The sequence below is a fragment of the Hemiscyllium ocellatum genome, chromosome 6, assembly GCF_020745735.1.
Source record: "Hemiscyllium ocellatum isolate sHemOce1 chromosome 6, sHemOce1.pat.X.cur, whole genome shotgun sequence".
NCBI lineage: Eukaryota > Metazoa > Chordata > Chondrichthyes > Orectolobiformes > Hemiscylliidae > Hemiscyllium > Hemiscyllium ocellatum.
Genome location: NC_083406.1, coordinates 3,643,969 through 3,657,066, shown reverse-complemented (window position 1 = coordinate 3,657,066; position 13,098 = coordinate 3,643,969). Strand labels below are relative to the sequence as shown.

General features: G+C 40.3%; 1 protein-coding gene across 4 annotated transcripts in view; it reads left to right on the top strand.

Moving 5' to 3' along the window:
- The window catches only part of tdrd3 (tudor domain containing 3), a 128,917-nt gene that overhangs the window by 55,276 nt on the left and 60,543 nt on the right, over positions 1–13,098 (top strand). For all 4 annotated transcript variants that reach the window (XM_060826453.1, XM_060826451.1, XM_060826452.1 and 1 more), the window contains one exon: positions 2,772–2,897. In XM_060826453.1, coding sequence (XP_060682436.1) covers positions 2,772–2,897 — 126 coding nt within the window. The remainder of the gene's footprint in view (positions 1–2,771; positions 2,898–13,098) is intronic.

Here is a 13,098-nt window from a genome sequence, read left to right as displayed (position 1 = left end):
GTTGGGCTGGGTCTTGGTTAGATGCTCTTCGGAGAGACAGTGTGGACTTATTGCGCCGAATGGTTTGCTTCTATGCTGTAGGGATTCTGATATTTTGGATTGTGGGTGAAACTGTAGCGGACGGAGGAAATGCATGCAGACGTGAGAAAGTATGAACTCTATGCTGACTTCCTATACTGGAATTCCTGATGAAGGGCTTATGCCCGAAACGTCGAATTTCCTATTCCTTGGATTCCTGATGAAGGGCTTATGCCCGAAACGTCGAATTTCCTATTCCTTGGATGCTGCCTAACCTGCTGTGCTTTAACCAGCAACACATTTTCAGCTGTGATCTCCAGCATCTGCAGACCTCATTTTTTACTCTATGCTGACTGTCACCCAAAGCTGGAATCTAACCTGGGTCCCTGGTACTGAGCCACTGTGACCCCTTTTGGAGGTCTGTGATTTCATCACGTGATTGCTTTCTGCTCTGTACATCTTACCTCCACTTAAATTGATTCTGATCAATTTTTTTTTCATGTTAAGGCTCTTTCTGCTGCCTGTCTATCTCGTATCCTATATCTTCAGCCCATTCCTTCTCAATTTTGCGTAAATGTTCGTTTTTAAAACGAAGTATCCTGAACTATTCCAATCTTTGTCACTACATAACCATGTCTCTATGATGACAGATTAAACCTATTAGTTTTATCTGCGTTAATAAGTAACCCATTTTATCATGAATGCTTTGTGTGGATGAGCTTAACTTTTTCCCCAGGATATTATGCCCCATAACCGTTGCTAAATTCTCTGTCCGTTTCTCGTGCAATTGTTCTGCGTAATTGTACTTAGATTGCTCTTTTACTGAAAACCGTGACTTTTTTATATGGCTATTTTGACTCCTGCCTCTTATTTTTCTCTCCCCTTGCCCAGACCCAGTTTTGTGCAAAGCTCTTATTTCCTACCTGAGATGTTTCAACACCTAGGTTCGCCAAACATGGATCCTTCCTTCCTTTATTTTTCCCACTGTTTCATCCTTATGTCTGTATCATGACTTTATTATCAGGGTTGTATCTGCCTCGCCACACTCTTCCATCAGATATACTGAAATTCGCATAATTAAGACTGTAAGACCAAAGGAGTAGAAATTAGGCCATTTGGCCCATCAAGTGTACTCTGCCATTCGATCATGGCCGATAGGTTTTTCAACCCCACTTTCCCGCTTGCGTCCCATAACCCTTGATCCCCATGGGAATCAAGAACTTATCTATCTCTCTCAAATATACTCAGTGACCTCACCTCCACAGGCCCTCTGTCGAAATGAATTCCACAGATTCACCACTCTGGCTAAAGATGTTTCCCTTGCCTCTGTTTTAGAGCTGTGCCTTCGGGTCGTCGCCTCTCCTGCCAATGGAAACGTCCTCCCACCTTCCGCTCTGTCCAGGCCATTCAGTATTTCCATCAGATTCCCCCCACCCCATATCCTTATAAACTATAGTCCCAGAGCCCTCAAAGGCACATGTCAAGCTTTTTTGTTCCTGTGGTCATTCTTGTGAACCACCTCTAGACCCGCCCAGGGCCAGTACATCATCTTGAGGTATGGGGCCCAAATTTGCTTTCAATGCTCTAAATGTTGTCTGACCAGCACCTTCTAAAGCCTCAGATGTACATTGCCTTTTATATTAAAGTCCTCTCAAGATGAATGACAACATTGTATTTGCTTTCCTTATTACTGACTCAACTTGCAAGTTTATCTTAAAATCCTGGACTAGAACTCCCAAGTCCTCTTGTACTTCAGATTTCTGAATTTTCTTCCCATTTAGAAAATAGAGCATGCCTCCTCTTCCTGCTGAAGTGCGTGACCTCAACTTTCCCACACTATATTTCATCTGCCACTTCTTAGCCCACTCTTCTAACCTGTCTAAATCTTTCTGCAGCCTCCCTGCATCCTTAATACTACCTGCCCCTCCACCTATCTTTGTATTATCTGCATACGTAACCAGAATGCCTTCAGTTCCTTCATCCAAATTGTTAATGTATAAAGTGAAAAGTTGTGGTGCCAACACTGACCCTTGTGGAACATCATTAGTCATTGGCTTTCGTCCTGAGAAGGACCTTTTTAATCCCCACTCTTTGCCTTCTGCCAAACTTTTATCCATGCTTGTATCTTTCCTCTAACACCATGGGCCTTTATCTGACTCAGCAGCCTTCTGTGTGGCACCTTATCAAAAAACCTTTTGGATGTCCAGATCGATAACATCCGTTGGCTATCCTTGGTCTAACCTACTTGTTAACTCCTCAAAGAATTCTAACAGAGCTGTTGAGCATGACCTCCCCTTGATTGCTTCTCAATCCAGTATCCACAATAGCTATTCAATTTCCAAGTATTCAAGAGTTGGAGAATATTGGATCTGCTATCTTGGAAACCAGTGTAAGCCAATGAACATCAATGAAGAGTAGGTGGGGATTTGAAAGGGAGAGAAGGTACAAGATGATACACTCTGTTAGTTCGATCTATAAAATAAATTACTAGAGCCCTAACAATTGAACATTGTTATCTCTAAGTACTTAAATGTTGTAGATGAGGGCTTGCTATTAGACTTCTGAGACTGAATATGTTTTTAATTTAGCTGCTGCCATTTTTAGAAGACCTGAGCCATTCTTTGTGATTCTAAATTATTGTTTTAAATACTGACTTGTATACAATATATTAATGTATTGAAGTTTAATGCACAGTATTCACTTATGTGTTCTTTCTTAACTAATTTACTTTCATCTGTTGGACATTCCTTTAGGAAAAGGAAGAGGTAGAGGCAGGTCAAGACCCGAAGATGATGACAATTTAACAAATGCAAGGCCATCTGCACCAAGCACGTTATTTGATTTCTTAGAATCAAAGATGAGTTCCTTAAGTGTTGAAGGTAGGTACTTTTGGATTGTGAAGAAGAGCAAGAAGAATGCTTGACTTGTCTATTTGAAAAAGTTTTGTAAGTATGCGTTCATGATTTTTATTACTTTTGTATGACACGTGGTTGATGCTTGACAGGTCCGCCTTTATTGTTCCATCTGTACTTTTTCTTGAAATTCTCATCAACACACTGGGGTTTACAATTGACTGGAAGCGGAGCTGGACAAACCGTGTAAACAGGGTGGGCACAAGAGCACATCTGAAGCTGGGCATTCTGTGATAAGTAACTGCACCATGACTTCTCAGATGGTTGGGGGTAGCTCCATTAAGAGTCAAGTGTGTGGTGCTGGAAAAGCACAGCAGATCAGGCAGCATCCGAGGAGCATTGGCGTTTCGGGCAAAAACTGATGAAGAGCGTTTGCCCGAAACATTGATTCTCCTGCTGCTCGGATGCTGCCTCACCTGCTGAGCTTTTCCAGGACCACACTCTTTATTCTGATCTCCAGCATCTGCAGTATTCACTTTCTCCTTGTAGGTCCATTAAGTGCTGCATTTAGTGTAGTCCAGGACAAAGCAGTCTGCTTCAATGGTACCCCATCCATTATCTTAAATATTCACCCCTTTCTACCACTGAGCATACAACTAGCAGCAACATTTATGAAATATACTGCAGCAACTGAGGGTCCTCAAAATCCATGATCTCAATCACCTAGACAAAAGCTTAAAGGCTAACTGGCCTATTCCTGGTCTTATTTTCTACATAATCTGATTACCATCTTCTACACCCAAAAGATTTGAATCAAAAATTAATTAGGAATTGAAATCTCTCAATGGAAGGGAAGTTGTTGATAGAATGCAAATACCGTGACCAGCAGAGATTTGATTTTATAACATGGTTGTTGAAATTTCCTGGCAGGACCTTTGCTGTTAGTGATTGATCACCTGACCATCTCAACTTGGGTATTGATTACTAGAGTGTTTTGTGCCAAATGACAGCGTTTAGCATTCTGTTCTTTGTTTTATTTTAAAAGAACAGTACAACATAGGAACAGGCCCATCAGTGGACCAATCCTGCACCAACATTTGAGTAAGGAAAGGTTTGGAGGGATATGGGCCTGGTGCAGACAGGTGGGACTAGTTTCATTTGGGATTATGTTCAGCATGGACTGGTTGAACTGTTTTACTCTAAGCATGACTCTGACACAATGCCTTTTTAAACCACAAACCATGTCCCTGTATAGTATACAGTCCATATCCTTCTATTCCCTGCCTCTTAAACCTTGCTATTTTGTCTGCCTTTACCATCACCTCTTCTGTCAGCATATTCTAGGCTCTTTGCCCCCCTCTGTTTTTTAAAAAAAAGTTTCTTATCCTTAAATGTACCCCTTTACCATAAATCAATGTTTCCCAGGAACTGAACTTTCTACCACCCCCGCCAGGGTAGAAAGAAAATTCCAACTATCTATATTTTATCTATGCTAGGTCACCCTCCGCCTCTGGCATTGAAATGAATACAGCCAAGCTTATTCAGTCTGTACTCATAGTTCATACCGTCTGGATCAGACAACAGCATGGTAAACCTCTTCTGTACTCTGCCAAAGTCTATTTGTAGTGTAGCAACCAGAACTGTATGCAATATTTCAAATGTGGCCGAACAGAAGTTCTGTTCAGCTGCAATATGACTTGCCAATTTTTGTACTCTGTGCTGTGACTGTTGAAGACAAAAATGGTTACCTGAAGAGAAAATGACTGGTGAAGACAAATATGTACCTCACAGTTATTCAAGTGAATTCACTTGACCCTCTGTCTCTCAGCATTGCCAGAAGGTTATTTGTGTGGCCCTTAGTGAAGACAGATCCAAAGTATTTGTTCAACTGGTCTGCCATCTTTGTTGTCCATTATTTTTTAGATTAGATCTAATCTAATCTAAAAAATAATGGACAACAAAGATGGCAGACCAGTTGAACAAATACTTTGGATCTGTCTTCACTAAGGCCCACACAAATAACCTTCTGGCAATGCTGAGAGACAGAGGGTCAAGCATGAAGGTGGAACTGAAGAAACTCCTTTTTGTCAAGAAATGATATTTGGAAAATTGGTAGGATTAAAACCTGATAAATCCCCAGGGTCTGATGTTCTGCATCCCAGAGTACTTGAAGTGGCCCAAGAAATAGTGGATGCATTGGTGAGCATTTTCCAGCATTCTGTAGGCTTTGAAAGTGTTCCACTGAACTGGAGGGTAGCTAATGTCACCTCGCATTTTTTTTTTAAAAAAGGAGGGTAAGAGATAATGGGGATTTATTGGCTGGTTTGCCTGACATTGGTGGTGGGGAAAATGCTGGAGTCAATATTAAAAATGTAATAACTAAGTATTTAGAAAGTGGTGACAGAATCGGTCCAAGTCAGTATGGATTCACTAAAGGGAAATATATGCTTGACAAATCCTCTGGAGTTTTGAGGATGTGAGTGGACAAAGGTGAATCAGTGGATGTTGTGCATATGGACTGTCAAAAGACTTCTGACAAGGTTCCACACAATCCAAGATGGTGAGTATGGCAGCATTTGGCTCCTGAGTGTAGGACTCATTTGGAATTTAGACGATTGAAGGAAGGTTCTCAGAAACACAAAAACCTGAGGGACTGGACAGGCTCGATGTGCGAAGATTGATCCAATTGTTGGGAAGTCCAGAACTAGGGGTCATAGTCTAAGAACAAGAAGTAAGCTATTCAGGACTGCCACAGAAGAATTCTTCACTCAGAGTTGTGAACCTGTGGTCAGCTTATTAGATATATTCAAATGGAGCTAGATGTGGTCCTTGTAGCTGAAAGAAAGCTGGAATGGGGCGATACTGAAATTGCATGGTCAGTCATGCTCAAATTGAATGGTGGTGTGGGCTTGACGGACTGAATGGACCACTCTTGCACCTGTTTTGTATGCATCTATGTTTATCCATTTGTGTTATCATCACTTTCAGGGAACTGTGGACCTGTGCCCCTTGATCCCTGTGAATATTAATATTTCTAACTGTTCTGCCATTTACTGTATACTTCTCTCCTGTAGTTTGGATATTCCAAACATTCCAGTGATTTGCTGACTTTGTCTTCAATTTGCTTGATATTAGTTTAATGCACAGTTTGCCATACCTGTGCTTGTCTGTAAGATTTTTGCATTGGGCCTGTAATAGAGCAATTAGTGCCAAATTTTGTGCAAGCATTTTGGAAAGTGAGCACTGTATGGTCTTTGACCCCCCATTCCTTGCTGAAGTTAACACTTAATGTTGATCTACACCAGGTTTTTGATCCTTTTGTCTAAATATGTGCAGATTTGGTGGATTGAGAATTGGGAATTGCGGAGTTGTGGGTATATGGTAGAGGGTTAGGTATGGGTGCGATGCTTTTCAGAGGGTCAGTGTGGACTCAACGGCCTGAATGGCTTGCTTTCACATTGTAGGGATTCTATGATTCTTTCCTTTTGGACACCTGGTAAATGATCCTGTTTGTTTTGCTGATCAATCTAATTTGCAAATTCTTAAAATTGATATGCATGCTTTTTGACTTTGCAGGTCAGTTTTTAATTGGTCAAATTGTTGAGTCAAATCAATGTATGCATCCCAGCCCCGAACATTCCTGCTACATATGCATTTTTTTCCTTCCAATGCTCATCCCATTCCATTTGGAAAAACTGTTAGACTTTGTCTCCATTATCCTGATGTGGTTCATTCTACAACATAACCACTTGTCGATAGTGTTTTTTTTCCTTGTGTTGTTTGTAATTCAATGTCTTTCTTTATGACTGTTCTATCAATAGGCCAATTTCTCGATCTCTACTCTGGTTATTTTCTGATCAAATTGTTCAGAGATGTTATTATTGCAAATGTCTGAAGCAGGTGGGACTTGAACCTAGGCCTTGTGGTTCAGAGATAGAGACACCACTGCACCACAAAAGTGCTTATCTGTCGACTCTGTCTAGACTCTCATGACATTTGAGCACCTGGATCAAGCCTCCTGTCATTTCATTTTAAGGAGAAGAGCACCAACTTTGCCAGTCCACCCACATAAATTAGCTAAATCAGCATGGATTTAGAAAAGGGCAAACAAGTGTTTGATTAATCTTCTGAAATTGCAACTGAAAGACAGTTATGAAGTCAGGTTTGTAACTGTGCATTGTCCTATAATAAAGCATCATAGGGCACTTTGTAAGAGCATGATAAAGCAAATTTGATCTAGAGCCAGTGTTAAGTGGGTTTTGGGTAGATGACTAAAATTTTTGAGGGGTCAAAATAATAGGTTGCGAGGACCATTTTAAGGGTGGAAAGGTTCAACCACAGCAACAACTTAGTTATGAGGTTTCATTGCATAAAACCATGATATAAGGTATTCACAAATTGTAGATCTGGAACTCTGAAGTTTTGGGCCCAGACAGCTGAAGACAGCCGCAAATAGTGATAAAGAAAGGTCATGGGTTATTCAAGAAACCCAATTAGACAGCAAGTTTCCCAGTACTCAGTTTGTGAAAGTTGGGGAGATTGATGTAACAATTAAGAGCAAGATCATGAAAGAATTTTAAAACTAGGATTAAAAAAATAAATTAAGGTATTACTTTACAAATGTCAATCAACAAGTATTAATGACGGATTAGCATGACTTGTGAGAGCTTAGACATCAGCATCAGCTTGAAGAATAATCTTGTGGGATGTGAACCTTTTTGTTATGATTCCAGTTGATATTATTGATGGACAGTTCAGATCCCAGAATAATGTCATATTTAGTTTTGTCTAATTTAATTCTAGCTCCCCTTCAGAAAGTTGCCAGGGAGAGGAATAGGCCTGAGAAGGTAGTGGTTGTAGTGTGTTTGGATTTTCAAAAAGCATTGGTTGTTTTAGAAAATTTACAAGTGCTGAATTGTGGAATAGAAATTTGAGGATTAATTAGTAGACACAAAGCAAAATAAGTGCATATGCCCTTCAGGTTGGCAGACTGCAAGTAGTGAGCCATTGTGAGGATCAGTGAATGGGGCCTCTATCATTTACAATCACTATCTGTGACTCGGTGGGAAGGGGGAAAAGCATATAATGTATGAAATTCTATCTAGCTGACAATATCAAATTGAGAAGGAAAGTATCCTGTCTGAAGGACGCGAACAGGCTGGGAAAAAAAACCCACAAGTTTTGGTGACTTTTAAGACAGTCGTGAATGGAATCTAATGTGGAAATGTTTAATATCATCTACTTTGGGGAAATATAGAAAAGCAGGATACTTATTTAAACAGTGAGGAACTGCAAAATTTTAGACTGCATATGGACTTGGATACACTTGTACATAACTCGACAAAAGTTAACATAACAGAGTAAGAAAGCAAATGTTATGTTACGTTGCAATTGCTTTTCAATGAAGAAGTCCTCCTTGCAATTTTGTTGGAGCCACATGTGGAACACAATGTACATTTCTGGTCTCATTATTGACCAAAGATGTACAGCTCACTGATTCCGAGGATGAGGGGTGTTAAGTAGATGAGTTTATTATCCTTGAGTTTGAAAGTATTCAATTATTTCATTGAACCTTAACGAAATTCTTAAGCAGTTGACAGGGTATTTCCTCTGATTCTGGGATGCGAAATAGGTATAGTTTCAACACCTGAGTGACCATCAAGAACTGAGTTGAGAAGTTTCTTCACTGAGTCATGAATCTTTTTAATTCTCAATACCAGAAAAGTATAGATGCTGAATATAAATAAACAAATATTCAACAGAATTTTGGACATCAAGAGCGTTGAGGGATAGGAGAATGGAAAGGTGAAGCTCAAGTAAGTAATAAGATACAATTGCAATGAATGACAGAGCCTGCTCTAACAAATGACAGGCCCACTTTACATTTCTTGGTCTATGAATTCATCTTTGTATAGTTTGACGAAAACTCCTGGATTGTGTGGAATGCAAACCTTGATCATTCTGAAAATGAAGATACTGAAGGAAATTCTCATAAATGTCTTTAACTTCCAGGGCTCACTATAATTTTGATTGAGAATAAAGAAAAAAATAGTAGTTACTTCATGTGTAAAATTGTCTTCATCTTCCAGATGTCAATATTGCACCAGTCCATCCTTGTGGTAGGTTTATGTAGTGGTTAAGAGCACAAACCTCATCAGAAACCAGAGTAAACCATTTAACCACTCATGTCTTCTCTGCCACTCAATAGGACATTACTGATCTGATTGAAACCTCAAATCCGCATTCCCACCTATCGCTAATAACCTTTTGCGTCCTTGCTTAACAATTATGTTTCTATTGTTTACTTGCTAAATATCCAAGAACTTTGCTTCTGCCATCCTTTTGAGAAGAAAATTCCAAAGACTAGTGAGAGAAAAGAATTTGCATGTCTGTTTTAGATGGATTTTTTTAACAGTGAACCTTAGTCCTAGATTCTCCCATACATGGAAGCAGCCTTTCTGTGTCGACCCTTGCAATACTTCTCGACCCCTGATATGTTTGAATCAAGGTGCCTCTTATTTTTGCACTGGAGTTTGGAAGAATTTGGTTTCGTCAGTGTGAGTGGTTGCTATCTTGCCTCCTGACCTTTCATAGCATGTCTGAGGTAGTAGACCATGTAAATGAAACCAATCATGAACATGCCAAGAACTGCAATATAGAGATTTTAGATTATTTCTTTGAATTTGAACAATACGAATTTTGAAGTGGAGTTGCTTTTCGCTTTTCAATCTGAAGCACTGAAAAGCTTTGTCATTGCTGTATGTTAGCAGGTCTATTTGCTTATTTATTCATTTTTGTTAAAACCATGCATGTTTGTAAAAACTAATAGCCTTTTATTTTAGCAGAGGTAGATAAATATTGGACTGGGATTTACTGGAGGAGGGCAGTGTTACTGGGACCACTCACTGATTGGTGAGGAGGCAGATGAATCTTTGAACTGCAGGGTAATTTATGTACTGTACTCAGCTAATGTGATTGGATTGAGTAATAAGAGTGAATATGATTAAAAGTGATTAAATTCAAATCTGTTACTGTAAAGTAAATATAGGGAAAGTAAGATAATAAATTTAAAACGAGACTTTAATATTCCAAAACCTTTTCGCTAACAGCAAGTTTATAAAATGTACAGGGAGATTAGACATGAAAATTCCGTTTTGTGTAGCTAATAGTGATGTAGGGCAAGTTATTTTACAAAAATGTGGCAATTCCCAACTAGGAATTGTTTATTGCTCGAAGTTGCAGGGTGATTCACTCATTAGTAAGGCACTATTTGTCTATATTTAAGGCAAACGTGGACAAATATTTGATGGTTTTTACTTGTTCATGGAATGTGGGTATCGCTGACTGGGCCAGCATTTAATACTCCTCTCTAATTGCCTCCAGGGCATTTGAGTGAACCATAATGCTGTGGTGTTGCCTGGAGGCTAGACCAATTAAGGATGGCAGATTTATTTGCCTGAAGGGTATTAGTGAACCAGCTGGGTTTTTAATGATAATCCTAAAAGGTTATGATCCCCTCTAAGCAAATCTTTGATTCCACACTTCTTTTTTAATTTCAAATTTGCTATCTTGCCATAATGGGATTTGAGCCCAGGTACCCAAAACACTAGCTTGGTGCTCTGGATGACTCATTCAGTAATATTACTGCTGTCACTGTCTCACCCTAAACTAAACTAACTAGGACTTTGAAAAGTAGAAAAGAGAGGTAGCAAAGTCAAAGCCAGAATTGGATCAGCCGTTATCTGACCAAATAGCAATAGATTTGTTAGCCCACTCCTCCTGTCCCTAACTTGGATGTGCTTATGTTTCGAACTCTGCTCAATTGTAAGATTGATTTAAAAATTCTAATCATATTATGTACAGAGAGGTCTTTATATTGGATGGGATTTGGCCAGTGCCTCCTGTATCAAATTGTCGGTCCAAGTGTGAGGTTCCCTTCTTGAGATACTTGAATGTTTGATGCAATTGCAATACATCAACTTCTGTGAATAGCCACGACTTATTTCAGCAATCACAGCTTTTGGAGGATCGCTAAACACAATTCACGATGGTTGCGGAGTATGTCAAGCGGGGCTCCCTGAACAGGGTTTTACATCAGTCAGTCATGCGTGCAAGATGCAACCCCCCTGCCATTTCCCCAGAGTCACATGCTGTCCAAAAACAATGTGAAGTGATTTAGGTTATTCCTTAAACTGCAGCATTTACAGAGTATGATTAGATTGTCACATCCTGCCTGTAAGACAGAAAAACATATCCCTAGGACATCCAATTTCTTACTTGTCAGTAGGACAAGTTAACTCTTTAACATCTTATTCCCTTCTTTATTGTTCTATGATAACCAACTAAATAGAACTGAAAAAGGTGCTACCGGCTTATTCATAAGAACCTGACAGCCAGTATTTAAGCAAGTTATTGACACACAACATAAAAGATTATAACAACAAGAATTACCAGTCCATGCAGTAGGTAGGATTTCCAGGATCCTTCCACATGAGGGGAAAAAAAGTGTTCACCAGTAAAGTTCTTATATCCACAATCCTCAGTGATCACTCCACTCCCTCCAAGTTTAAGTGGAAACGAGCCAGTTATCCAAAATCTCCTTCAGAAAAGTCCAACCTGAAAACAAAATCCAATTTAGCAGGGGTCAGTTCTTTTGTGGATAAGGAGCCCAGGCCTCTGGAGATGCAGGGATCAGTGCTTTTCCTGCGAGGTCATAGGCGTCCTGTGCAATAAATTGTGCTCCCAAGGCAGGATGCGTATTTGTCAATTTAGGTGTGGCTATCAGTTTGCTTTTGGCCATCTTTGTGTTCACCTTTGCAAATTCCAACTGGGGAGTCTGAGGATTTTTGGGATCAAATCGAATGCCATTTAATGTATTCTTTGCTGCTTCCACTCTTCTGTCAAATGTAGCAAAGCCAACTGGCCATTTTGATATCAGCTTGATCAGTGAACCTTCATATCTCTTAAATAGTTGAAAGATAATGGAAAACCCATGTGATTTAATATCCATAGGAAGGCTGTTGACAAAAAGTGTACGGACCTCCTCCTCAATGTTGTTAGCTCTATCACTTTTCGTGCTCAGGACTGGGAGCTGATTGATTCCAGTGTGTCCCATTACTCCGGGTAGACTGTGCTGGTGCTGGGGGAGCAGGAGTAGTTGCCAGAATGGCTGCAATGCATTCTGTGGTCAGTTGTCTTTCAGAAGCGCTAAGCAAGGTTCCCAGGAATGTGACTTTGTGCTGAGTGTGCAATGGGTAACTTTTCCAGGGGGCTGAGTAAGTGGAGTGAGGCTTAGATCAGGTTGTGGAGGGTTGGTCGGTGGTCCATAGGCGTGCTTTACCTGTGAATGGAGAAACTTTAGAGATGGTGATGTTAGCTGTTGAAAGTATCTCTGCATTTCCTCTCTCATTCCCTCCTTACCAAGGTGGACAGCAGTATGACGGCAGTTAATAAACATTTGTAACAAAGCATCAAGTATACACGCTTGGCAAACTGGAGTGATGCAGAGGCCTTTTGACACAGAGTGCAAATACTGTCACCGTGCAGCATTTACAGGAGGATGTCCCTGACCCAGAAAAAACAAATACAATCTCTGGTATGCCTGTTTTCACAGCAGGTGATCGATTTAGTGCCTGCTGGTTCATAGAGGTCACAATTGAATTGGGAGCTATTGCCATATTTTTGACAGCTCGATCAGCTTTGGGATTGCCAGTGCTGATGTCCGTATTGTCCGTTACATGGGCAGCACATTTGAATATGGACAGTTGCTTGGGGAAGAAAGTGGCTTTGAGGAGATTTTGGACATCTAGTGAGTTCTGAATAGGTGTCCCTGAGGAGGTCAGAAATCCATACTATGACCATAGCTGGCCACCGGTATCATTATTTTGAAACGTTATTGGCAGATGAACCATGCCTAGACGCTCCTCCATCCCATCCCCACCTGACAGTCTGGCCTGGTGCCCCAGAGGGGGCAAGGGCTCGACTGAGTGGGTTTAGTGAGAGAGATCAAGGTAAATCTTAGCTAGCGGGGTCCAACCATCTCATTAGCGTCACGCAGGCAATCAGTTACTCAATCCACCAAGAAACTACATATATATTGGAATCTCGCTCTCGGCACCAAATGTGAGGTTCCCTTCTTGAGATACTTTCACGCTTGATGCAACTACAATACACCAACTTCTGTGAACAGCCACAATTTATTTCAGCAAGTATGAGTTTTGGAGGATTT